The following is a 26,511-nucleotide window of genomic DNA, read 5'->3' on the forward strand; positions in this document are numbered from 1 at the left end:
TATTTTATATTCAAAATAAGGCTCGGAGGATTCCATGGGACCACGATCCCCAGACTCACGATCGACCATCACCGCACCCTACCATTACTGATCTTGTTCGACTCAATATTCCTGTATACCGGAGAGCGCGCGCGACTACACTTTTATTTTATAAAATGCCGACCTACGAAAGCCAAGTGGTCTGGATGACTGTTGATCCCGAGAGATCCTGGGTAAGACAATCGTCGAGCGTGAGTTCAACGCGCTCGGAAGTAAAGAGCAATCGATGAACGCGGCCAAAGGGAATATAGGACAGAAAGTTTCCAGCGAAGTTGGCGGGTTTGGCTCGCGTCGCGTGACACGGAAGTGCAAGTCTTGTTCCGCTTTGCGCAAACTTGGCCGTATTTTGTACCCGCGAGGGAGTCGGAGGCGCGATCCGAGGCTGCATGTCCGATTTCCGTTTCATCCGCGAACGTTCTAATTACGCTCGACACCGAGGCCTTCTAATCACGTCCGCAATCGTGTACATTATCTTTCGTCAGAGAGTTCTCGAAGGAGAGAGAAAAGGCGAAGGCGCGAGGCGACTTCCACAAGCTCAGGGAGAAGCAGCAGATCGAGGACGATCTCAGGGGATACCTGGACTGGATCACGCAGGCTGAGGACATCGAGCCGGAGACGGACGAGCCCAAGATGCAGGACGGGAATAGTAAGTGTCCCCAACGCTATAATAGTTGCAGTATATTCTTTACGAAAAGATAAAGCGGAGGATTAGGGGGACCGAAAAGTAATCAAAATTCGATCAACAAAATAACTTCCATCATTTTCTATCACTTTTTTTCCGGCGTAAAGTTGTTCGATTCCCTTTTTGAAAAAGTCCTTCGACTTTTTAATTAAGAACATTTTTCCAAGTCGAAGGTATTTTGATTACTTTTCGATCGCCCTTGGATACTTCGTTCCACGCGAAGGGTCTAAGAGAAAGACGACGAAGGTCGTTTGGTATACCGGAATAACTAAACGCTTAAGAAAAATAAAAAAATCGAAAGACTCGAGAAACCTTAAGCGTCTTTAAATAAATAAATGAGATAAAAAGATGTGCGCTTGCAACGAAGTCGGACGAAATGATTTTTCCAGCGAAGCAGCAGAGCGAAATGGAGAGCACGGATCAATTAGAGGGGGACGAGGAGGGGGTGCAACAGGAGTCCGTGTGGAGGCGGAAAAAGCGAGACTTCGACAGGTAAGAACGTCGAGATAACGAACGCGTTCGTTCGTCATTATTGTTCCGTGAACGAACCGGATCAACGGTTGCGAGGAATAAGCGCGGTTCGTTACGAGACGGCTCGTCGCGAAGAGGTAAAACGTTGCATATTGATTAGTTATATCGGGTAAGATATCGATGGAAAAAAAGGCTGTTGGTCTGAAATTTGAATCGAGTCCTCGCTACCGCGCGTCTTTAATCGTGCGATTTTGCAATGGAAATTCGCAGGGTGAACAGGAGAATGAGAAGGGCCTGCAGAAAAGCCGTCAAGTCGCAGGTTTTTTATTGGCTGATCATAGTACTGGTTTTCCTGAACACCGGCGTTCTGGCGACCGAGCATTACAATCAGCCGACGTGGTTGGACGACTTTCAAGGTACAACCCGAAAACATTATCGACGAGTCTGCTAATTATTTATCGAAACGATACAACTTATTATCCGGATGGCGCATTGTCAATTTAAGTAACGAATTATTAATGGTCCGTAAATCGATTTGTAATTCATTTCGTCTTCTTCCCCGCGCAGAGATCACGAACATGTTTTTCATCGCGCTGTTCTCGATGGAGATGATGCTGAAGATGTACAGTTTAGGATTTCAAGTAAGTCGGGTGTTGTAGAAAGTTACAATAAAAAAAAAAACATCGATTTAAATCGTCGCCGTTTGGCATTGCCCAGGGTTACTTCGTCTCGTTGTTCAATCGTTTCGATTGTTTCGTCGTGATCGGCTCGATCACCGAAATGATCCTCACCAACACGCACGTGATGCCACCGCTCGGCGTTTCCGTGCTGCGTTGCGTCCGGTTGCTCAGGGTATTCAAAGTGACGAAGTGAGTTCCGCTTTACAACGAGAAGAAACAACGTAAAGTTAACGCGACGTTAACGACGCGCTGGTTTTTAGATATTGGAGGTCGCTGTCGAATTTGGTGGCTTCCCTGTTGAATTCCATACAATCGATCGCGTCCCTGTTGCTTCTGCTCTTCCTGTTTATCGTGATCTTTGCCCTCCTAGGCATGCAGGTACGATTCACCGTTCTCTTCGATCAACGACGGTACTTTCGACGATAGCTCGGCGTTTCATGGTGATTATCTGTCGCAGGTGTTTGGCGGAAAGTTCAATTTTACCGAATTACAAGACAAACCTCGTCGCAATTTCGACAGTTTCTGGCAGAGCTTGTTGACCGTCTTTCAGGTAAGTATCCTCGATACTGGAAAGATGATACAATTTAGAACAACGGTGTAATCTGGTACGAACGATGGTGATGTTTCTAGTAGTTTTCTTCTTTGTCCTTTTGTTTGTTCCATTGTTTAGCTGAAAAGACACATACGCGAGGTCAGAACGTTTAATAAAGACAATTAAACGGCAGCTTGTATCAGAGCGTGCCGCTGTTCCGCGTTGAAAGTGTTGTCGATATTCGAGTAAATGTATTAACGTGGAAGCATCACGGTTTCTCTTCGATTCGTAGATATTGACAGGCGAGGATTGGAACGCCGTGATGTACGATGGAATTAGAGCCTACGGCGGCGTAGCGAGCTTCGGCATGCTCGCCTGTTTCTACTTCATCATTCTCTTCATATGCGGTAACTGTATCCTTTTCAACGACGCGCGCGATCAATACGAGCTCATCGCGATACGGGATCGTCGCGAAGTGAGCTAATATCTTTCGTGTCGAACGGTTTCGTGATTTTTATCGTCGCGGCTACTCCCGGCCCGGAGAACGAATTCAAATAGATTCAGTTGGCGCGCGTCAAAGTGTCCTCGATCCACGGCGTTCACGGTAAATGATCCTTGACGGAAGAAGTAACGCAGACATTCTACTGAACGTCTTCTTGGCTATCGCTGTGGACAACCTTGCGGACGCCGAGTCGTTAACCGCCATCGAAAAGGAAGCCGAGGAGGAGGTGAGTCTGTACCAATTGTTTTGCGCGAGATTGCTCCGTTACCTGTACGATCTCTCGTCGAACGCGGCGAAACGATCGACGAAAAGCTTGGCTCGCGGATACAAATTCGCTTCAATAAACATTTCGCCGTCGCGTTTACTTAGTCGAGAGCGAGGAAAATTAGAATGTCGGTCGTTTTATCGTTCCCTCAAAGAGCATCGGATAGGGGGTCTCGTTTGCCGTCGCTCGTAATGACCGTCGCCGACGCCGACGCCAACTCTGACGCCGACTACGACGTCGCTCGACCGGCACTTTATTGCACGTTACGGTTGCCTCGAGTTTGAATCTTACAAATATTTGACGCGTCCTCGTAATTACCCGCGCGAATCTAGGCCATCCGCGAGCCTATGATCGAGGTATTAGTTCTCCGTGGATACGACCTACCGTAACTCCCTGCCATCAGAAACTGGGTTCTTTTGCGAAAAAAATCGCGATCAATATAACTTGAAACGATGCTTTATTATTCGTTATGAAATTAATATATAATATAGCGAGATAATATCAGCGTGGATCGATATAATTAGCATTGTTTGTCTATTCGAAATGAAACAACTAGGAGGTGTACATCGATAAGAAAGCAGCTCTACGTTTTCAAATTTTGAGGAAATTAAAAAGAAAAACGTTTTAAAATTTTCTTTCTTTTTCTTTTTCATATCATAGTACAGGTAGCTAATTATGAAATTATGTTGTTTCGGATTCCATTCTTCCTTTTCAGAGAGGTGGACGGAGGATTAACGAGGATTAATGAAATTGAAGGGATTTCTCGAACGAAGAGAACGAAACTTTCTTTCAAACACGTGTTTATTTTATTCTTAAACCGGTTGGCAGTACAAACAAAAAATGCAGAATACAAAATGTCCTAAAATTAATGCAAAATGCATTCTTCCAGTTTTCTAGTGATCAGAGTTGTCTCCTTGTTACACCACGAAAAAAAGGAATTTTTTAAATCCGTGATTACGTTCTATTCTCGAAACCATAAAAGAATGGAGCTGTCTTATCGCAGCACACCCCTCAATTCGTCCTTGTAGAAGTTAATAGTAGCTCTACGTTCCGTTATAATAGTACTCGAGGTGGCCAACTATTTCCATCTTACAGCGTTTCCATTCAAAAGAAAGAAACCCACCCGACTCGTTCAAGTTGTTTCTTTGGTATTCAGAATCCAAATGAAATATGATGGCACAATCGAGTTACTCTACGCGAGAGACTTCTCGGAAAAATTCTTACATCGGTATTCCACGTGCGTCCCGCTGGTACCCCGGGAGTCCTAATCTAGACGCGAGCGTTTCAACGTTCCGCTTCAATTCTTCCTACAGAAAACGTTTCGCAAAGCACGCAATGACGTGACTTATCAAGTAGATTAAATTGAATGAATATCGAAATATTTATTCAATTTAATCTATCGCGTCAGAATATCTGAATTCGTGCTAGGAGAAATTCGAAACAATGGAAACGAGCATTCGACGATCTCCAGAGATGAAGCGGTATTGGGTGTCGGTTCGTTTGTTCATTTCCCGCGGGTTGATAGGCTACAGACGTTTCTAGTGCGACTTAGAGACCTCGACGGTTCGCGGAGGCTTAAAGAGCGACATAATTGTGTGCAAATCTCTTTGCTTGGGAGTTTAATAAAGGAGGCACGCGAGGTTATCTCGCGTCTCCGTTTTAATAAAGCGGTCGGTTAACGAGTCGGATATACAGAGTACGCTTCTAATCACGATGGAACCGAGGACCGAGTGATTGCACACGAACGTGCACTTTGATATCGCGGAATACAGTCGCTGCAAAGACTGTACCGCATAGAACAAAATGTTGATACTTTCGATAGAGGGAATAACTAAAATTAGTCTGCCAGCTTTCGTTAAAAAATTATATTTTATATAATTGTGCCATTCTAACCGTATCGTATCTATAATAAAACATGGCTATGAAAGTCTTCGTGTACGAAAACAAAAAATTCTAATCTGTAACAGGTCCCGAGTTAAACATCGATTCGCAGAGGCGGTTTTTCTTTTTTAACGACGACTTAAACTCTCCCCAATCTTGCATGAATTCCAATATATTTGCAGTATCACCAAAGTTCTCGATATCCCGGTGCCAAAACGATCGATTTTTGCGTGTTGCGGTCCGCTTCGTGTATCCACACGTACCACACGCGTCTGATAGTTTCGAACGCGCTTGTATCTCGGGATTGATATCCATTGAACAAGCGTCGGTCGAAAACTGTGTCATCTCCTTTAATCGGTGCGCATCGATGCCCGAAGTGGCTATGGAACTACAAAGCACGCACGCGAAATCGAGGCCGTTGTAATCGACTACCGATACTCGAGAAGTAAAGCTTTTATTGAGAACCATCCGTCGCGTCGATGTTAGCTTTCCACCCTTCTCCACCCGCCCTCCCCTTCCTTCCGTCCGTTGTTTTCCATTTTTTCTCTTATTTTTCTGTCGTAATGTTTCGTAACGGACCGACTATAAATATGCGTGGCAGCTCGAGCGCGAATCTCGCGGCTTGGGGTGAAGGAAAGAGGCCGTGGTTGAACGATGGACGTCGATCCAATGACGGTATCGTTCGCGTTGTCGCGTAGCTTAACGTTAAAAGTTTAATCGTTCGTGATTCGTTGATAAGCTAATGAAAAATCGTTAGCTCTCGAGCGTTAACCCGTCGAGGGTTCGCTTCGACGCCTCGCAGTGTGAAATTTAACCGTGCATCTAAGGACTGGGTCCGTTTTGACTCACGCCGTTCCACAGGAAACTCGACAAAATGTATACATTTTCGCTTCTGTAATTGAAGAGATCGAGACACGCACGATTTTAAATCTCTGATATTTCCTTGGTCTCCAATTTAATTTTTTAGAAATTTAATTTTTAGAATAGTTCGCTTGGAGATGTTTTTATAGAGTCGAAGCTGTAAGTTTAAGAGCACCTAAAGTGTAAAGAAGATCGAACCATTGAATATGTAATGGGTATTCGAAATAGTTCGGGGCGTTTTGTCGCTCGATCGAGACGAGAATGCTACGCTGGCTCGTGAAAAAAATTTGTGTTTTTTACGGACAAAATGCAAATGCAAATACGAACGATGCGATGGAATCATGAAAATGGTTGAAAAACACCCCGAACTTTTTCGAATACCCGATATTTAAACCATTGTTCTGTGATTATACGTAGGAATCTAAACGAAAAATAAGGCACGGAGATTCGAAACCACAACCCTCGGATCCACAGTTTTATCCCTACACCATCAATCTCGTACCCCACGTTCCGTTTTCTCGTTTGACTCCTTATTCTTGGGAAAGGGAGGCGCGGATACTACATATATGCTTATCGAGCTAATATATACAGACTTGCCTTTACACGATGTTATTCAGGCGGAAAAGAACAAATCTCACAGCGCCTCGCCAGCCAGGGACGAAATCAGTGGTGAACACGGCGATGGCGGCGAAGGGACCGGTGCGGAGGACGAGGGTGGAACCACCGACCTTGAACAAGACCCTAACGAAACGATGGAGGACTACGAGGCGGCTCTGGACACGGAAACGTGAGTGCTGACCACGTTTGTGCCTGCCCAAGGCTTGAAAATTTCTCAGCAGGTGGTCGAAATATGTGCCGAAAAATGTGAAAAATGTTGCTTTCGCAGGTCGGAGAAGAGCGAAGACATGAACACTCATGCGAAAGTACGGCTGAACGTGGAGTCGGACGAGGAAGTCGAAGAGGAGGAAGAGGCTGAACAAAACGAGATGCACGGTAACCCTCCTGCTATTCTTTGAATATTTTCATCAACGAGTGCTGTGTTTTTTAAAGAATATAATTTATTCAGACGATGGCACGGATCAAGGAGTGTCGGCCAGGCCGCGAAGAATGTCCGAGTTTAATATGGCCACGAAAACTCAACCGATTCCCGCGGGTTCGGCCTTTTTTATTTTCTCGCAAAATAACAGGTAGGAAACTTAGAACAGGTAGCAACATTTAAAGAATAAAGAAGAAAGCATGCGGCGTTTACTCCTTTAATCACTTTATTCGTCTAGGATTCGTGTATTTTGCCATTGGTTCTGCAACCACGGCTACTTCAGCAACGTGATTCTCGTGTGCATCATGATATCCTCGGCTATGTTGGCGGCCGAAGATCCTTTAAGTGCTTCTTCTTACAGAAATCAGGTACGGAAGATAGATTCGTCGCTCTCCAACAAGGTCCAAGAGTCTTCGACTGTAATTGACAATCTCCTTCATTTTTCTCTGCTGCAGATATTAGCGAATTTCGACTATTTTTTCACCACAGTGTTTACTATCGAGATCTGCTTGAAGATGATTTCTTACGGTTTTATCATACACGATGGCGCGTTCTGCCGATCGGCGTTTAACCTGCTCGACCTGTTGGTCGTGTGCTCTTCTCTCATTTCGATGTCTTTCAGGTGAGTGAGTGTAACAATTTGTGCACAAGGGCTACCTAAAACTAACCGAAATTAATCAATGTTTCGCGCGTTTTCAGCTCGGGCGCGTTCTCCGTTGTGAAGGTTCTCCGTGTGTTGCGTGTCTTGAGGCCTCTACGCGCCATCAATCGTGCCAAGGGATTAAAGGTATCTTTCTTCGCATATTTATCCACACGATCGGCAAATTTCGCTAAATCGGTCCCACGACGTAGCACACGCCCTGTATAATAGATAACGCGTAAACAACGCTTCGGCCCACAGTAAATGCCTATATAACGTTTCGGTTCAGATCGATACGTGTAACGTTCGAGTAAACATATCTGAAGGCTAGCAGAATTTTGTTGAACTTTTTCCAGTAGATTGTCTGCAGCCGTTTCGAAGAATAATTCTTTGCATAATTTCCCGCGCGACTCGCAAAGTATAGCTGACACGAAAGTAACCGAGTTGAAGGGTTATACACAGTGGGACAGTAAAAGACAAGGCTAGCTTCTATGAATTTTTGTTCGGTTTTATAAAAATCCTTTGAAACTAGTTGAAAGTATAATTTTGACAATTGCTTGGAAGGTGTTATGCTTTTCGCTAGTTGAAGGGAGGTGAAAATAATTCATAAAATCCAGGCTTGTTCCGACTGTTTGACCATACATAGCCCCTTAAAGCAGAGAAAATAATCTAAACAAAGTAAGAAAACGATCAGAGAAACGAGAGGTAACCGACGTGATTAATTAGTCGGCACACGTTAATCCCGTTTCCATTGGAACGGATCTACATTGTGATTAATGTTGAACCCAGCACGTAGTACAGTGCGTCATCGTAGCGGTAAAGACTATCGGAAACATAGTCCTCGTCACCAGCCTCCTGCAGTTCGTGTTCGCCGTCATTGGCGTACAACTGTTCAAGGTAGGATCGCCAGGCCCCGCACACTAAAACGGTCCTGAGACATTCCTTCTGAACCTCTCGTAGTACACTAGAGTGGCATAATATTATACAACCAAAACCCCTGAAACCACCCCCCCCCCCAACCCTCAGCCCCACAATCTGTCGTCACCCGTCAGCCCTTTCTTTACGATCCGATATGTATCGTCATATCTCGTTCATTCATTACCGCTCACATACAGTTTAACGCAACGCCAAAATAATTTCACCCATCACCAAATTTATCTCACAACTACCAAATTCGTCTCTACCACCTCGGTACGCCTTTGCTCGACGTCCCGACAGCGATCTCGACGATTATTCATCGGTTCGTAAAGATTAACGTGTTACAGCGGAATGATTTAGACGAAACTTTAAACTATGCTTATTTACCTACTATCTATAAGATTGGTTTCTGTCGTAATAGAAGCAAGAGTAATAGTTAATTATCTCGAGAGCGGTCCTGAAAAACAAGTTTTGATCATCGCGTGCCTCCCGCTCATGACCAATGGTTTCGCTGAAATAATCGTCGAGAGATGCGGGCACGAGGCAGACGTTGTTTTTTTCCGACCAATGCACCTCTGGGTATCTTCCCTGTGAAACAAGCTGTGTTACGTGTAACTTAATCATTGGGTTTCTTGTCTCGACACTCTCTCCCCGAAACCTCTCACTGGGACCACTCTTGGTTTCTTCTTTCCCTTTGAACGTTTGTTTTATTTTTCTGTTTGTCTTTTCTGCCACCGATACGTGTACCATCCAACCGAGTCGAGCCCCCGTCCGCGACGCTTTTACGCCGGCTCCTTCGAACGAGCTTGGATCCCACCGATGGCTTACGGTTTGAACGTCTAACGCGCTGTACGCCGTCTAATAAACGAGCTTGCCCGCTCTATCCCTTCGTTTACGTAGCTTAGAGTTTGGCTTTACTTTAATCCGGTCTGGTTTTAATAACTTTTAGATCAACACTAGCGTGTGATCGTTCGGCGTAAAGGCTGTCCCGTGGGGGCACGAGACGCGACCCACCGTTTCACTTTGGGAAAGAAAACGTTTGCTCGTCGTCAAACGACGCTCCCAGCGTGGAGGATTTTTTTCATATTCATATATACAGGCGCCACGGACACGACGAAGAGGAATTACAGGCATCGATGGAATTGTTGTCACTAGACTGCGGATCTTTACGCATTTATAGGAAATTTGAATGTCCAAGAACCTACAAAATGCAAACAATATGCAGGAATATTAAAAAAGATTGAAAGTAAAGTTCATGTTACAATGTTTCCGGAATAAAATAAATTCCTATTTAAGTTCAATTTTTGTAGGCACGTTCGCGAAGATTTTATTTCGCATAAAGATCCGCAGTCTAATTATCACAGAAGATACGAGCTTACTTCGCGCGCGATTTTGCCCTATTAAATCTGAGAACATCGTCTCAGCTAATACAACAGAAGATCGTCCTAATATGTTCTAACGTACAGGATGCGTGCAAATATTTCGTTGCGTCCGTGGTCCCTAATACTGCGTTCGGTAGTACGAAACGACGGTGGAAACAATCATAGCGCGACGAATTCTTCTATTTTTCCTCGCGTACACGACGTTTGTAAAGCTTTTCTTACATAAAACGCACGGTTTTTTTCTTGCGTTACCATTAATGGGGATTCTTTTCTTTCGCATAGTATAAAAAGGCATCCCACGCTACGAGGGTCTATCATGGTAGTATAGGAGAGACCGATCGTAATGGAAGCCGATCTCTTTCACTTTCTATCTTTTCGTTTCGAGCAAAATACGTTATTATGCTATGGCTACGGCATGCCGATACATACATCAAGTAGTGTGCGAGCATTCACGTACATAGTAGACGAGCGACCGGGGGGAGATGAGACGGTAGCTCAAAGTAGACAGAGACAAAGTGAACATCATCCTTGCATACGTACACTGAAGAGCAAAGATGGGCAAAACCGTAGGCTTCGAATAAATCTGAAGTTTGCCGATATGTTTGTCTCGTTTCCTCTTTTCAACATTTTAGAAAGAAGGAACCGACACAAACACACCGGCAAACTTCAAATTTATTCGAAGCCTAGGGTTTTGCCCATCACTGCCGAAGAGCGTGAGACCTCTGCGACGTCACAGGACCCCAGCGTCCACAAAGGGAAAATGGTCAAAATTCAAACGCCGGGTGTGCGCAAGGTGGATGCGGAGAAAATTAGCAACGATCTCTAGCGACGCTAGTGCCCTGCAACCTCGCAAAGGTTTCGTACGCGCATACGTACGCGATATTTCGGAGAAAATGATTCTGCAAATCGGCTTTTCGCAAGGCGCACTGTGCCCTCGGTCTTTCAATCTTGGCTTTCGCGTATCTTCGTTTATTTCTCCTTTGTCTGGATATCTACGACTTTCTTTGCCTCTCTTTTCTCGTCTCTCACAGTCTCTTCCTTCTTTTATCTCTCGCTGTCTCCCTATTTTTCTGTTTGCCTTTACTTCGCTGCTCGAGACTCTATTATAGCTGGAAGACTGAACTATCAGACACACGAACTCAGTGATACGTAGAGCGAAGCGACGCTCGTGATACGTCACGCTGATCGGAACGGTGACTATTGTCGAGCGCGATGTCTCGGGGAGGATATCTTTTAGTGGCTTTTTAGACGAACTTGTTTAGATTTAATGATGACAATTTTTTACCGATTGGACTTTACCTACATCGTACTTCCTCGCGTATTTATACCGTAGGACATGCTCTCATATCGTACATAAATAAATAAATAAATAAATAAATAAATATATAAATAAATAAATAAATAAATAAAATAAAGATACTTTCCCGCGAAAAGGAAACGAGGCATTTCGGACGGCAACAGATACTCGATCCTGTACGTGCGCTCCGAGACCAGAGTTGGGCAGTGATTACTTTGCGATTGCTTTCGTAATAATTACTCGCAGCTGGAGAATAAATCTGCGATCGTAAATTATATTTGTATATCGTGTAATCGTTCAAAGGTAATCGTACACGTTATTCGTTATTATTATTATTCGTTATACGTTAATACGATAATAAATCGCTCGGTAATCATAATCGTGGATTACATTTTGCCCAACGCTGTCCGAGACAACGACACCGACACACGGACACGACACGACAGGAGCAGTCGGCAAACGTTCAGAACACACGCAGAAAAACTCACGCAGGCTTCGTGGTTAATACTGATAGTAGAGGATTGTTTGACAATTGCATGCTTGTGCCGGCTGAGCGTTGCAGTGGTGTGTTCGCTATATTAACACGAGAGAAAGGAAAGGAAAGGGAAAGAAAAAAAGGGCAGTTCCGTGAATCTCTTCGAGAAATAACATCGAAGAGAGAGGGAAGGAAGTTCCTATAAGCTAGGACCATTTTCCTTCCATCGAGAACTCGGAAAATTAAGAGAAACGCGTTCTTTAGCCTCCTCGAATCCCATAATTGCTGCAAAACGAAACATGGCGCTTCTCTGTTCGGTCTACTCGCAGCCAGAGATGGGCAAAAGCGTACGTAACGTCGTTCTGTCGTATAATTAAGATTCTACTTTTTATTCCGCCAGCGACGAATAAAAGGTTGTCCATCCTTTGTCTCGTATTCGAGTAATCGTTTTGCTCATCTCTGCTCGCAGGGTTTTCTATTTCGGCCTGAATCGCTCCGACACGGTCGATCGAATAAATCGGGTCGCAATTTCGGTGTCCGAAAGACTCTCGAGCCAGTCTCGACTCGGTTCGTCGGCTATGTCGCTCGTCCGAAACCGCGAGACAATGCGTCTGTTCTTTAATCGGTCACGTTTTTTTTCGTTGATTCGTCGAACCGTTTATCTCGTCGGGCGCGTTTATCTCGCGGTACACGACCCGTGAACTTTTTCTCGCTGGGCGTCCATTGATTTTTCCCCGAGAAAACTCTTGGACGTTCGATCCGATCGAGTGACACGTTTCGCTGCCGCGTCTCGGTTACAAGCAACGATGCGAGCTGACATCGTCTCGCGACGAAACCTTGAAATAAAATTAACTCGAGTTACCTCGATAGACGTGAAACTTTTGTCTTTCGTTTCGTACTCGAAATTTTTATTTCGACAAGGAGACTTTGCCCGAATCTTATCGCGAAAGCAAACGTTCAAACACGGTTTAGCAAAACGAGAAACAAAGTTCGATGCTCGCTGAGAGTTAGAGAGTGACTTAGACGAGTCGTATAGCATAGTTTTACTGTTCGTACGATCTTTCGTCGCCGCACTTGGTTAGCCTTAGACAAAGTCCGAATAACTATGTAGCCAGACGTCGTAGTTTCGTGCGTATCGATCGCTTGTAACTACACCCTCCCTGACAATTACTCACACCTACACATTCATACATGTACACGCGGGCTATAAGACAACGACGCGTCTTAAACCTACGTCGATGCATCGATGGTTCACGCGAGGAAGCCGTTCTCCAAGGGTGCGTCTTCCTTTGAACTCCGCAAAAATTGTTTACGAGAAAAACTCTGCTTTATTACCTCGCAGAAGGGTGAACCTTGTTGAACTTGAAACGTCTGGTACTTTAATTTCCTGGCGATTGAAGATAATGTCATCCGTTTTCTTGTAACAGCGTAAATGAACGGAAGGCGTGTCCTTGGGGCATTAGAATGCGGGTTGCATCCAAGAACGTAGCTCGTTGAGAAAGCTCGAGGGACCTGATGCCATTGGAGCGCCTGGCTCGAGTTCTAGGGCGCGCGAGGGGCTGAAAAATAAAATGCATCGCTCAGGAATACATAACGGCGTACGGCGTATCGGGCGTCGTGGAATATTATCGAGACGACGATGAAAGCTAATAAACCCCGACGATATTCATTTTTATAGCGGTGCCACAGCGGAGGGAGTAATTATTAACTCCGAGTCGGCTCTAACAAACTTACTTCTTCTTATTTTTAATTCTAGTCTCCCGACTAATGAGGTTAACATCCGTCAATCGATAAACTCTTTCGAGCTGCTCTTCCGGAAATTAAAACGAATAGCACGAGGCAGACGCAAAAAACGTAACGCCATTGGAAAACTAAAGGTCGCCCGAGGCATTTAAGCTCGGTTACACGACTCGCGATCTCCTCAGTTATTCCAACGTTCAACGAAACTCTTCTTCTTCTTTTTTTTTTTTTTTTTTAAGCGTTTTGTCAATTACGGATCTTCTTCGTTTATAAACTATCCAGTCTCGCGTGACATGGATTTGAATAGAGTCGTTATTTTTATAACACGATGTTACAAATGAGGGGAATTGTATAGACTACTTTTCAATTTTTCACCTTTTTAGTCACTTCAATCGATTGATGAAACAGAATAAGAACTGTTCCGCAAAGACACACGGAATTTACCGATACAGCAAAGCCTGCTCCCTATTCGAAATTTGTGAATCGGAATTATTACTCGAACATCTGGATCAGAATTTCGCCCATCTCTGAGAAGAGACGTTTCGGCCCGCGAATCGTTCCGATAAACGACGACTAAAAGCGTCCCGACCCAACGACGAAGCGAGATCGAATCACGGATCAGACGATTCGGGGATTAGATTCGACGAGGAAATATGTATCTCGTGGCCCCCTCCCCATAGGTGCATTGCCGAGAAAAAACATCGAGCACTGGTGGGTTGGATGGATGGCGAGGGCTTAGTTCACGATTCGAAACACCGACTCTAGAGTCCATGTCTCTAAAATGATACCGAAAGAAAACCAAGAAGGACCGACCTTCGACCTTCGACCTTCGAGAGACCGTACCCGTGAAAATTTCGCGACAGGAAAACGTACCGACGAGCCTACACGCGGTCCCGGGCGATAACGAGGACGAGAAAGGATCGTGGTTCGCTAAAGAGTATCCCATAAGACTCCAGAAGGAGGCTCTGGAGAGACGAAGCGTCTCAGAGACGTTCCGATCGAAATGAAACCGAAGGCCAACGAACGAGGAACGGAAAAGCGAAAACGACGAAAGGGACGTTCGCAAAATAAAGCTTCCCGACTCCACCCCCTGACACCCGACAGCTCCGTTAGCCCGATAGCCCCGATAGCCCCCCACACATGGACCTTTTTTTAAAAACACCCAAACTCCAGGAGCGAATACTAGCAGACCCTCGATTAATGCTACTTTGTATTTTTTTTTTTGTTTTCTCTTTCTGTCTGTCTGTCTCACGATCCCGTGTTCCCCGCTGTGCTCGCTCGCCCTGCTCACCTGCCCTGATACCAACTACGTATAAAGTACGTAGTGAAGTGTGTGATTGTCGCCATTAAAACGATCGGCAACATTATGTTGGTCACCTATCTCCTACAGTTCATGTTCGCTGTTATCGGGGTACAGCTGTTTAAGGTAAAGCCAACCACTTAGAAAGATATAACGCTAACCAAAACTGTATCTTCGAGAGAACTTTTAATTCTCTACCTTTCTACGTTTGCTTTACTTGTTTCTGATTTCGACACTTTCTTTTGTATCTGTTACTTGTCTCTATTTTATTTTATTTTATTTTATTTTATTTTTTTCTTTTCTTCGTAATTGACATTTTTCGTTTCACCACTTTCGTTCTTCTCTTTCCATGTATATTTTTTTCTCTCTTAATTTTTGGTTTTCTTTTGACACGTTCTCACGTATTTGTTTCGTCGTCGTTGCGCTTCGTCGTCGACGTCAGGCGTATCGCCTCGCGTTACAACCGGAAGCTTCGTGAGCGCGTCGTTTCGCGCGGAACCGGAAATTTAATTTCCCTCGCGAAATACGGGGTGTCGGTTCGCGAAGTCGAGGAAATCCCCCCGCAACGATCGTCCTCTGGCGCGGCGACGGTAATCGAGGAAATCCCCGTGTTTTATCGACCGAACGTTTCCGATTTTCAACCCGTTGTCGCTCATTCGTGCGATTCCCGATCGATGAAACGAAGCTACACCGCCCCGTACTTCGCGAGACGCTGCTGCACGCTGATTGGTCGCAACGTCCGTCAGAGATTTCCCATCGACACGGCTAATCTTTCTCGATCCTCCTTCGATCTCTTCAAAGGAGAATATTTGCGTGAATCGGTATCCTCCTCGCGGTCCACGGGACTACGACAGAGATGGGCCAAATTCTTATCTAGATCGAAATTTCGAATACCAAATTGCAGAATGGAAACGAAACATTTCCAAATAACGACTCTATCGTTCCATTGAACAAACGTCGTACATAAATCGGTATATGTTCATTTTATTTGTTACGTACCGTTTGAATAAAATGTTGCCCATCTCTGGATTATCGAAACGCGAGATAGACACGTCGATCGATCGACCTGGCCGAGGACACCGGTGATTGCCAATATTATCCTTTGCAGAGCGTCTCTGCGTTCACGATAACACCCACGAGCACGTTAACACGCTTCGTAACGATTTAACGCTTCGCCAAGACAACCGGTCAGGGTTGAAACGGATAGTAATATCACTACTCGCTGTACGACTTGACAAATGCTTCGTAGATAACAAGCCTCGGTTAGAGAGAGAAAGACACCTTAACGGTTAGGCATGCAAGTTTCGCTGTGTATGCGGGAATGAAGCTTTAATCGTAGTGCATGCTGGTCGTACGCGTCCATACACCGAAACCACGAGCCACCGCTGCAAAAAGGAACTTCTGATCGTTCCCTCTGCGCGCCAATTTACGGAAAGTGTTTCGCAATGACCAGTTTCTATTTCTTTTTTTTTATCGAGAAATTCACCATTCACGGAAAGATTGATTTCGCAAAGATCAGTCGTTGGCGTTCCGTCGACGGGCTTTTAATTCGTCAAGCGATTCAGGTTCTCGAGGGGTCGCTTTTTGCCACGCTTCGAGAGGTAGACTGTCCCACGAAACGAGATTCAAAGTAGAGAACCATTCAAGCGTAGGAGCGCGCATAGACGTAGACGGTTAGAGTGGCTTACGAGTGTTGCGTCAACCCTTAGCGCATAATTCGCGCCGACGTAGTCGCGAAGCGCGATATAACGTGGTAAAAAAGACATCCGCCAACGCGTGCATTATTTTGCAAGGTAGCCGATTCGAAACGATCGAGACGCGAGCTTCCGTAGATGATTGCTTGTGGGATTTACTCTGTTGTTATCGCTAGATCTTCAACAGAACTTTAAAGTTTTATAAGAGAAACACGATCGAAATTAAACTCGTGGTTACGGTTCACACGGGTAACAAGGGTGCATGACGCTCGTTTCCTTTCATTTCCGTTCGCAAACTAACCGTGAACGTTGTTCCGACTACTAATAAACCCTGAAGATAAAAGATGAAGTATCCTAGACCTAGGCAAAACATGGAATCCCCCTCGAAAGGCAGGCGAAACAAAGGTCTGGAATTTCTGCGACGTACTCGCTATTTTTTCCAAAATTTATATTCAGAAGATGGAACGGATCGTAACTCACACAGTGTCCTCGTTCATTGCAATATGATTTCTGCGCGATGATCGAACGTCGACGTAAAGGGAGATCGATCGCGTCGTTTGTAACGGAAGATCCGCTTTCGCGAAAGACCGACGAGAAATCGGCGTACTTCGATTCGCGACGCTGGGACGCATTATCTTCGATCGTGTGAATTCGTTTAGAGAATTCTTCGAGAGCACTTCGAGAAGAATTGTCGCCCGGTCCATTTTATTAGGAATGTTGAAATCTCGGAAATTTCTACTCGTTTGCTTCGTAAATGGATTTAATCCTGCGGTAAGAACGATTTATGACGATTAATTTCATTGTCGAAGCGACGATTCTTCTCGGAAAATCTCGTTACGCCGCTTCTGCACGAGCCGCGATTGATATCGCCTGTGCTTTTTCACTTGCAAGCAATTATGGACGGAACAATACCGGCAAAAATCACGGACGACAAATTCTCGGCGTACCTCTCGTACGCGGTGTGATCGCGCGACGTTTCCAAACAATCGACGCCAGCGAGACACGTTCGACAAGTGGTTGGCAAAACATTCTAGGAACACCTTGTATATAGTGGCGCATCGTTCGCATCTGTACAATCTGTACAATAACAATCAAAGGTGGACAAACATTTTATTCGAGTAACGAAAATACCTCTATCGAAAGCTATCCTTTGTTAATTTTTATAAATATTCATGGCAGCTGTAAAGATTTCTTTGTAAAAAAGAGCTTTAAAATCTACTCAATTCTAGTTCAATTATAGTAGAAGTTTCTATTTCGATTTAAATTTGTCCATCACAAAAATCAACTGTATAATACATGTCGAACAACGAACGTATCAAAAGTATCTCGTTTTTCTTCTTCGTCGTTCGATTTCGGCATCCAGAATAAAAAATTTGTCCATCTCTGAAAGGAGCTCGTTTGAACGTTTCGCGGACTCTGTCGTTATTCGTGAACGACGTACACCGAGAAAGCGACGATTCGACAGAGGCTTCTTTCGCGAATAAGGAGGAACTGAGCCTCGACGAGCATTCCTATCAAACGCTTGACAAGATACACCGTCGATACATCGATTATTTTCTGGACTCTCGATTCCACTCGTGCACGATCCACGTCGATTGACGTAGGCCAAACGAGACAGTCTGCATCACGGCGTACCTTTTGTATATATTTATATATATCAAAGTATATATCTGTATTATCTATGTATTATATGTGCGCACGGTAAACGGAATGCTGTTCTTTTCCCTGTCACTTCACGATTTTTCTTTCATCTTTCCTTACTTTTGCTCGATCACTCGCTGCTGTCTGTCTTTGCTCTACCAAGAGAATGGCCAATTAACGAAACGCTATTTTCACTGTATCGACGAACGTCACCGCTGCTCTTGACTTCTGGATTCTCCCTGTGGATCTAGGATTCGGAATTCAAATCACTTTACTAGCTTCGATTTGGACGTTTTAATCGATCGGACTTCCAATCAAATTTAGAAACAGCTACACGTCGTCGCCTGTGTATCAAAGGTTGGCCATATTCCTAAATCCATGGTTTAACATCCATAATTATCGGCTAACTCTGGGGAGTTACGCAAATCGAGTACCGGGATAGCCGAGAGTATCGGTTACGTTCCGTGGCTTTGAAACTTTGCGCGAAGCCTCTTGGCTGCACCTCGCAGCAATTTCTCTCGCATTAATGGGTTTCTTGTGTTATGTAGGGGAAATTTTTCTCTTGTACCGATGCATCGAAAATGACGAAAGAGGAGTGCCAGTAAGTTATATGACGAGCACGAGTACTTAAACAGAGTGCCGTTTTTCGTCGTCGTCGCAGGGGATCATTTTCTCAAAGATTTTACTGTAATAAAATTAAGTAAAATAAAATCAAAAAGAATACGAAATAAAATAGAGATAAAATTCCCTCAGTGACGACATCGACGACACCCCGAAATAAAGTATAGGAAGAGGTGGTTGAAGGTGGAGGATGTCGTTGAAAATAACCCATTTTTTAGGGGCACGTACCTCGAGTTCGAAATGGGGGACATTAACAAGCCGGTGATGAATGAGAGAGAATGGCACCAGAACCGTTTCCATTTCGACGACGTCGCCAAGGCGATGCTCACGCTCTTCACCGTCTCGACGTTCGAGGGCTGGCCGTCGTAAGTAAGCTCGCGTCGCGTCGATTCGCATAAGCTTCTCTCTTGTACCTCATCCGAAACGAGAACCAATCGGAAGCACAATATTTCTGAAATTGATACCTATCGATCATAGGATTAACCCTGTGTTGCGTAACATGTCCAACTGGACGTATCCGACGAAAACAAATCTTGCAGAATTTATCGAAAAATATGATGCAATATTTGTATATAAGTATCTATTATATTATCTAGTAAACAAAGCATTAATTAAACGCAACGTAGGGTCAGTCCAGACGAGGGATTGTTATGGAGGGTTAAAAAAGAAATTTCCGAGCATTCGGTGCGCATCCCTTAGCGTTTTCTCTCCCAACAGATTGCTAGACGTGTCGATCGACTCTAACAAGGAGGATCATGGACCAATTCATAATTTTCGGCCGATAGTGGCCGCGTACTACATAATTTACATCATTATCATAGCATTCTTCATGGTGAACATCTTCGTTGGTTTCGTTATTGTCACTTTCCAGAACGAGGGTGAGCAAGAGTACAAAAACTGCGAGCTCGATAAGAATCAGGTGAGTGTAGCGTTTCGACGACATGTTTCATTTGCCGGAAGACTAGATTCTTCATCGGATACGGGCAAAATTCTTACGTAGAAATATCGAATAACGAATAAGAGATGGACGCGTCGAATTTATTCTTACCTACTCCCATTCGTTATTTACAATTCGATGAAAATTTTGCCCATCGCACGCATGCACGTCCCTCTGATCGACCGAGTTCACGCACGCTTACAAGTCTTTCCAATTAAATGTGCAGCGAAACTGCATCGAGTTCGCGCTAAAGGCGAAGCCAGTGCGGCGATACATACCGAAGCATCGAATACAGTACAAAGTCTGGTGGTTCGTTACCTCTCAACCGTTCGAGTACACCATTTTCACTTTGATCATGATCAACACCGTGACGCTGGCAATGAAGTTCTATAGACAACCGGAAATTTACACGGAGGCTTTGGACGTCCTCAACATGATCTTCACCGCGGTGTTCGCCATGGAGTTCGTCTTCAAGCTGGCTGCCTTTCGGTTCAAGGTAGTCTCTCGGCTCGATAGGATTAATGAGCGAAATACTGAAACATTTAACGGAAATTTCGTAGCTGCTCGTGGTCTTCCCAAGCGATACAACTGTTTGCATTCATATTCTTAATAGCTGTGCCTCGCGGTTTGCCTGGAATACTATTTATTTTATGTCGTTCGCATTTGACCGCGTGTTCATTCGCGAATCAGTATGTGACTGTCTTTTGTTTTCTGTAACTCTGTTTCTATCGATATTTTACGATAGTATCCTTTCTTATTCCTTGTATACATCATAAAGAAAACCTCTGTGGAAAATTTTAGCTTTCTAGGTTCAGGGCTTCGTTCTTATATACATAGATTACATCGGTACAGTCGTGGACAAAGTTATCGAAGTAGTTCCCCTAAGGTCAACGTTTTAACAAATGTATCGCTCCAGGAAGCCGCGAACACCTACCCACGAAGTTGTTTACTTTGAAAAGGCAAACAACTTCCACGATTATAACTTGACGCGAACGTTGCTCGCAGAACTACTTCGGCGACGCGTGGAATGTTTTCGATTTCATTATCGTCCTTGGAAGTTTCATCGACATCGTTTACTCGGAAGTCAATGTAAGTTTCTCGATATCTCACGTTCGCAAACAAACGGAAGGACAAGGGGAACGCGTTCTAACGGAGACGTGAAACTTTCAGCCGGGCTACGCCATCATTTCCATTAACTTCTTTCGGCTGTTTCGCGTCATGCGACTGGTGAAACTGTTGAGCAGAGGGGAAGGCATCAGGACGCTTCTCTGGACTTTCATTAAATCCTTTCAAGCTCTCCCCTACGTAGCTCTACTTATTATAATGCTATTTTTTATTTACGCCGTGATAGGTATGCAGGTAAGCGATCAAAATGGAAAGCTTTGGTTTATGGAAGGTGGAGGTTGGGATCTGTGAAAAACATGTTTATGTTGTAGGTGTTTGGAAAAATTGCGATCAACGACACTACGTCGATAAACCGGAACAATAACTTCCAATCATTTCCGCAAGCGGTGTTGGTCCTATTCAGATCGGCTACAGGTACGTTAACGAATCTTCGTATATAAAATTTGCAACGGTCATAAATTCGTTACGATGCCAATGCAGGCGAAGCTTGGCAAGAAATCATGATGGACTGTTCGTCGAACATCGATGTCAAGTGCGATAGCAGGAGCGACGAGTGGAATTCCACAAATAGCTGTGGATCCGACATTGCATTTCCCTACTTTATATCTTTCTACGTTTTATGCTCTTTCCTCGTAAGTAGATGAATTTATTTGATCGCGAGAGCAAGTGTTCAATTTTTGCACGAGAACGATCGTTCCTCTTCAGATCATCAATCTCTTCGTCGCCGTAATCATGGACAATTTCGATTACTTGACGAGGGATTGGTCGATCCTGGGTCCCCACCATTTGGACGAGTTCATTCGCCTCTGGTCCGAATACGATCCCGATGCGAAGGGTCGCATCAAGCACTTGGACGTCGTGACGCTCCTCAGGAAGATATCGCCGCCCCTGGGGTTCGGTAAACTCTGTCCTCATCGCGTGGCGTGCAAGGTTCGTATAACGAACGAATAACCTTACGAGATCTCAGAGGTACACTACAAATAACAATCGAAATAATTAATCGTCGAGTTCCCTCAGGTCTCACCATTTCACCGAGGTACTTTTATCCTTGTACTCTTTTTAATCTTTAATCGCAAATATCTTCAGAGGCTGGTCTCGATGAATATGCCGCTAAACAGCGACGGTACGGTCTTGTTCAACGCGACGTTGTTCGCCGTGGTGAGGACGTCGTTACGAATCAAGACCGAGGGGAACATCGACGATGCGAACGCTGAGCTTAGGGCGGTGATAAAGAAAATCTGGAAGAGAACCAGCCCGAAGCTTTTGGATCAAGTGGTACCACCGCCGGGAGGTATTTCTCTTCACCTAAACTTCGAAATTTATCGTCTCGAGTTTCATCATAAAAGGAAAACAATATTTTCCAGTCGACGACGAGGTAACCGTCGGCAAGTTCTACGCGACTTTCCTGATCCAGGACTACTTCCGGAGGTTCAAGAAACGCAAGGAGCAGGAGATGAAGGACGGCGACAAGGACTGTCACAACACCGTCACGCTTCAGGTAACGCATTTGCAAGCCCGCGGCCTTCGATTCAGCTTCGTTAATGGAAATGGCTTCTTTACAGGCTGGCTTAAGGACTCTGCACGAGGCTGGCCCGGAGCTGAAGAGAGCCATTTCTGGAAACTTGGAGGAACTTCTCGACGACAATCCGGAACCTATGCACAGGGTATCGATGCTCGCGGCACGCACAGACGGTCGCCATTGTAAGCAACTTTCTGACAAATTTGCTATCCTTTCATTTTACAGAGGAACCATTCACTCTTCGGCAGCGTCTGGTCCAGCATGAGGAAGGGACACCACGGTTTCAACAGGGCGAGGTCGCTCAAAGTGAACTCTACGACCAAGGTAGACATTCTCCTTTAAGAATCGGAACGCAACGAAACTTGATTAAGATCGTCGATTCGCTAAATTTGATTCGCAGGCTTCCCCGACGAATTCCATAGACTTCCTGCCGTATTCCTCGCTGCACAGAGCAGGCGGACTCGATGCACCGAATCAAATCACCGCAAGGTCTCATCAAGTTGTGCCAAACGTAGCAGGGTTAGTTTCACGCGATTCCCGCGACTATAGCTTATCCGAAAGCATTCAAACATCGCATTGATCGAATTTTTAACGCGGAACGTACCCAATTGTGTCTAGTGGTCTCAGCGACAGCGCGATGAATCAAATGGGAATGGACCAAAAGCTGACGGGCATAGAGGAGAACATTCCTCTGAGACCGTTGGCCATGTTTGGAAATCCCGTCCAGCAACAATCTTACCATCCCCCGTACAAAGTGGTCGAGTAAGTAGAGAACCAATACGAATTCTGCCGGTTTTAGACGTCCAAGTATCCGTCTCTATGGTGGTGATCGCATCGATACGGTTAGATTTGAAACTGTCTAAACGATTTCCCTTACGGATCGTATCTAGACTAGAACATTATTAAGAAACACGAGATAATAGAGGACGTAACATAGACGACACGATGTTGAAAAGAAATAGTAACGGATAATCGTTAACGCTAAGCACGATGCAAGGTCGTTTAAATTCGTGTACTGAGTTGCACATGTTGCGATGGCGGTTTCAAACATAGCGGAGCATGTTGTGTTAGACTCTTAGCGAGCATACGTGACCCGAATAGTTTGAGAATATCTGGACACACGACATAAATTAGGCTGAATTATCGAGGCCAGGGAACGAAAGGCGAAGGTTTAAAGAAAGGATTAGAATCCCGCGCGAATTTCTGCAATCTCTGAATATCTCTCTACGGTCTTTTGTTTACTATCGTACGTTTCAGTGGTCCAGGTAGCGGTAATTACCTTCATCCGAATAGCGAATATGGTAAGACAAGTTAGGGATATGGGATTTGACACATAGTTGGCTTTTACTTGATCGAACTAGCATTTCTCGCTTGCGCGCTTGCATGCGTAACCACTAACCACCGAGCTCGTCGAGAATCTTGAGGGAATCTCGACGGCAGTACGCGTCGAATAGTCGCGAATAGTTGAATATAGTTGAGAACCGACGAGAGGTACGCGGGTTCGCGCGTATAGGAATCGGTAGAACCGATTTTGCATGCCGTGTTCTTCGTTTCTCTACACCCGTCGCGGTTATCATTTAATTGGTTGATTCGGACGCTTCTCAACTCCGCGATTTCGTCGAGCGCCTCGAGGCTGGTTGGTAGAGCAAATGTAGTGATCTCGAGGAAACCATATTTTAAGGGAACATTTGATCCATGTAAACAAGGAACACCGAATCGATTCGTTAATTTACATTGCCGACGAGTAACGCATGAAAATTTGTGATAGAAATAAGCACATGTTCTTTCTTGCAAGGAGACGGAACTGGTCAAAAGTATATCGTTGAAAAAATAGTTGGTTAACTGTTTAAGGTGAGTGGGATACGAAACTGTAATTGCAAAGATGACTACGTTTGTTTCATCGACCATTAAACGACAGCTCGAGGTTCTCGAGGAGGACGATGTGAGGGTGTTGCACGTGTGGCGAGCCTCTAACAAACTAAGAGAGTGGTTTTTGCCCGTTTTCTGTGTGACCGTGTCGCGTGGCTATATTCGACGCGCGTCGCCGTCTTCGTCGTCGTCGTCGCGGTTGCTCGAAGCAGTCTTCAGGACGGAATCGAGCGGCAGCTAACCCCACCGACGCCACCACCCCGAAGGAACCCACCCCCGTCCATAGCCCCGAGCACCGGCATTGCCCCGCACCCCGCGCAACTATCGTCCAGCAAGTCCGGAAGCGGCACCCCGTCGATCGCCACGTGCACGAGCACGAGCACATCGAGCACGAACACGTCGACCGCCACGACCAGCTCGAGCCCTGGTTCATCCTCCAATGGAAAGCGATGTTACTATTCCTACGCGACGCGGGGCTGCTGCGTCGATTGTGCCGTCTGGAGTAATCACGGTACGATCTACAATTTCTCTCTGTCTCTATCTTTCTCTCTCTGTCTGTCAAAGCTTCTTCTTATGTGTACCATTCGATACGTACACATTGAATAATGGCCTCTTCGAGGAAGGCAGATTTATTAAAAGAGACTGCTCTAATGGTTGGCCAGGTGGACCCTGGGCTTCAGTTACTGTCTTGTTTCAGTAAATACGCTCTGCTTTGCTCGAAAGGAGCACTACTTTCTACGTATGTACATGTATTACTGGGGCAAAGCTCGGTAAATATGATTTAAAGATACCATTCGATATCTCCATCGCGCGTCGCTGAGTTATCTCACCTCTGTTTGATCGATTAGTGGTTCAAACTAGAGGTGGATGATTCTTCGTGTTACAATCAAGTGGAAATGAAGAATAACATTTGTTTATAGAAGGCTCTGTTTTCGAGAGACAGTCCTGAGGGACGCCTGCGACTGACATACGAATATAATACAGCTTGGACAACGTGTCTGACCATTGCTCGCCGGTTCTACTTAACCCATTCCGCCGTCAGTCTTTACAAAGTGCCCAACGCAAGTAGAAACAGCCAGCAATAGTCACACCTGCTCGACCTTATAATATTCCAGCTGAATCAGCTAATCATCGAGTTTTCGGTACACTTGCCAATATTCAAAGTTATTTTCCTCGAAAACGAAGCCTCGTAAGTAAAACTACGTATCATTCCACCTTTTCAATTTATCTTTACACAAAGAATCATTCGACGTGATACTCGCGAAAGAGCCAAAAATTTCACGGCAGTGCTAAAGCGCGGTTACAGTAGCGTCTTGTATACCGATCAAATCTCTTGCTCGAATTACCTAACGCAACTTTTCTGTCTCGCCTTACGAGGTACCCAAGTCCAATAAAAAATATTCCAAGAAAATAATTCTTCGCCTATCGATAATCGTCTCGAATCCCTCGATCGTTATGCGAGGCACAACTTGTACCGCCTTGGATACGGCAGCCGTAGATCGCGAGGACGGGGAGTCGTCAGCGGGAAGCGAGTTCAGCGGGTCCGGCGGGACCGGAAGTTCCGGAGGTTCTAGCGGTTGGAGCAGCTCCGAGAAGGTCAGAAGACGAGGAGGATCCACGAGGCAGGAGCTCGCCGTGGCGTCTCGGTCCCGTGGTCGTGGTCGATGCGATCCGGCTGGCAAGTCGGCGCCGTCGAGTTTCCGTAAACGTGGCGACGCCAGCAGCGGCATCGTCGGCGTGGGCGTCGTCGGTGTCGGCGTCGGCGGCGGTCAGTCGAGCAGCTCGGCTACACCGAGCACAGGCGTCAAGAGAACCGTTGCCAACGGGCTGAAGCTCGCCCAGACGCAGGCGATCGCCGTCGCTGGCTTCCTCGCCGATGTCGACACCCGTCGATGCCGCGACTGCTCCTGTTTGCCCCATCGGGCCTCTTACCACGGCAGAGGTGACTAACCCCCTCCTTCCCCCTTGTCCTAATGCTTTGCCGTTCGCTCCTTCGATTCACGCCTTTCGCGACCGGTCCAGATGCTTTTTATCTGATACAAATTGCTGTCGTTTCACTTGGATTTAGTTCCAAGAAGTCAGCTTTCAAACTTTTGCGAGAAATGTTTCATATAGTAAAGGTTTAAGCGCAGTTCTCGGTCACGAAGGCGTTCATCGGGCATCCACGAAACCCGAAACTCCATCGGTATCATTGTTGCGTTGATCTCGCCTTCCACGATGAAACGTTATCAGGTCGAATCGAACCGAAGCACGCTTTCATGTCGGATTCGAGTCGACCCGCGGCCATTTCGCCACACCAACACCACACAAACTCGACGCAAACGAAATACGACTGTCCCATTGTTTACACCCATCCATTTTCTCGCACGCTCCGAGCACGCGTCTCCATTTCGGAGGAGGGCAG

General features: G+C 45.4%; 1 protein-coding gene across 5 annotated transcripts in view; it reads left to right on the plus strand.

The window, feature by feature from the left end:
* Nucleotides 1-26,511, plus strand: part of LOC128887869 (muscle calcium channel subunit alpha-1) — a 68,826-nt gene that overhangs the window by 36,460 nt on the left and 5,855 nt on the right. The window contains exons 9-42 of one of the 5 annotated variants that reach the window (XM_054144315.1): nucleotides 522-685; nucleotides 1,111-1,213; nucleotides 1,463-1,608; nucleotides 1,760-1,833; nucleotides 1,910-2,061; nucleotides 2,133-2,250; nucleotides 2,330-2,422; nucleotides 2,697-2,817; nucleotides 3,041-3,132; nucleotides 6,531-6,700; nucleotides 6,800-6,906; nucleotides 6,980-7,100; nucleotides 7,188-7,317; nucleotides 7,405-7,571; nucleotides 7,649-7,736; nucleotides 8,379-8,486; nucleotides 14,720-14,827; nucleotides 18,585-18,637; nucleotides 18,876-19,022; nucleotides 19,375-19,576; nucleotides 19,821-20,090; nucleotides 20,600-20,683; nucleotides 20,765-20,953; nucleotides 21,031-21,133; nucleotides 21,200-21,351; nucleotides 21,425-21,649; nucleotides 21,806-22,010; nucleotides 22,084-22,217; nucleotides 22,282-22,383; nucleotides 22,464-22,562; nucleotides 22,639-22,757; nucleotides 22,857-23,000; nucleotides 24,320-24,618; nucleotides 25,600-26,049. In XM_054144315.1, the coding sequence (XP_054000290.1) occupies nucleotides 522-685; nucleotides 1,111-1,213; nucleotides 1,463-1,608; nucleotides 1,760-1,833; nucleotides 1,910-2,061; nucleotides 2,133-2,250; nucleotides 2,330-2,422; nucleotides 2,697-2,817; nucleotides 3,041-3,132; nucleotides 6,531-6,700; nucleotides 6,800-6,906; nucleotides 6,980-7,100; nucleotides 7,188-7,317; nucleotides 7,405-7,571; nucleotides 7,649-7,736; nucleotides 8,379-8,486; nucleotides 14,720-14,827; nucleotides 18,585-18,637; nucleotides 18,876-19,022; nucleotides 19,375-19,576; nucleotides 19,821-20,090; nucleotides 20,600-20,683; nucleotides 20,765-20,953; nucleotides 21,031-21,133; nucleotides 21,200-21,351; nucleotides 21,425-21,649; nucleotides 21,806-22,010; nucleotides 22,084-22,217; nucleotides 22,282-22,383; nucleotides 22,464-22,562; nucleotides 22,639-22,757; nucleotides 22,857-23,000; nucleotides 24,320-24,618; nucleotides 25,600-26,049 (5,039 nt within the window). Of the gene's footprint in view, nucleotides 1-521; nucleotides 686-1,110; nucleotides 1,214-1,462; nucleotides 1,609-1,759; nucleotides 1,834-1,909; nucleotides 2,062-2,132; nucleotides 2,251-2,329; nucleotides 2,423-2,696; nucleotides 2,818-3,040; nucleotides 3,133-6,530; nucleotides 6,701-6,799; nucleotides 6,907-6,979; nucleotides 7,101-7,187; nucleotides 7,318-7,404; nucleotides 7,572-7,648; nucleotides 7,737-8,378; nucleotides 8,487-14,719; nucleotides 14,828-18,584; nucleotides 18,638-18,875; nucleotides 19,023-19,374; nucleotides 19,577-19,820; nucleotides 20,091-20,599; nucleotides 20,684-20,764; nucleotides 20,954-21,030; nucleotides 21,134-21,199; nucleotides 21,352-21,424; nucleotides 21,650-21,805; nucleotides 22,011-22,083; nucleotides 22,218-22,281; nucleotides 22,384-22,463; nucleotides 22,563-22,638; nucleotides 22,758-22,856; nucleotides 23,001-23,495; nucleotides 23,540-24,319; nucleotides 24,619-25,599; nucleotides 26,050-26,511 lie in introns of all 5 variants that reach the window. The other 4 variants (XM_054144316.1, XM_054144317.1, XM_054144318.1 and 1 more) reach the window with 4 other exon arrangements.

This window comes from Hylaeus anthracinus, unplaced genomic scaffold (genome assembly GCF_026225885.1).
Source record: "Hylaeus anthracinus isolate JK02 unplaced genomic scaffold, UHH_iyHylAnth1.0_haploid 11989, whole genome shotgun sequence".
In the NCBI taxonomy this organism is placed as follows: Eukaryota; Metazoa; Arthropoda; class Insecta; order Hymenoptera; family Colletidae; genus Hylaeus; species Hylaeus anthracinus.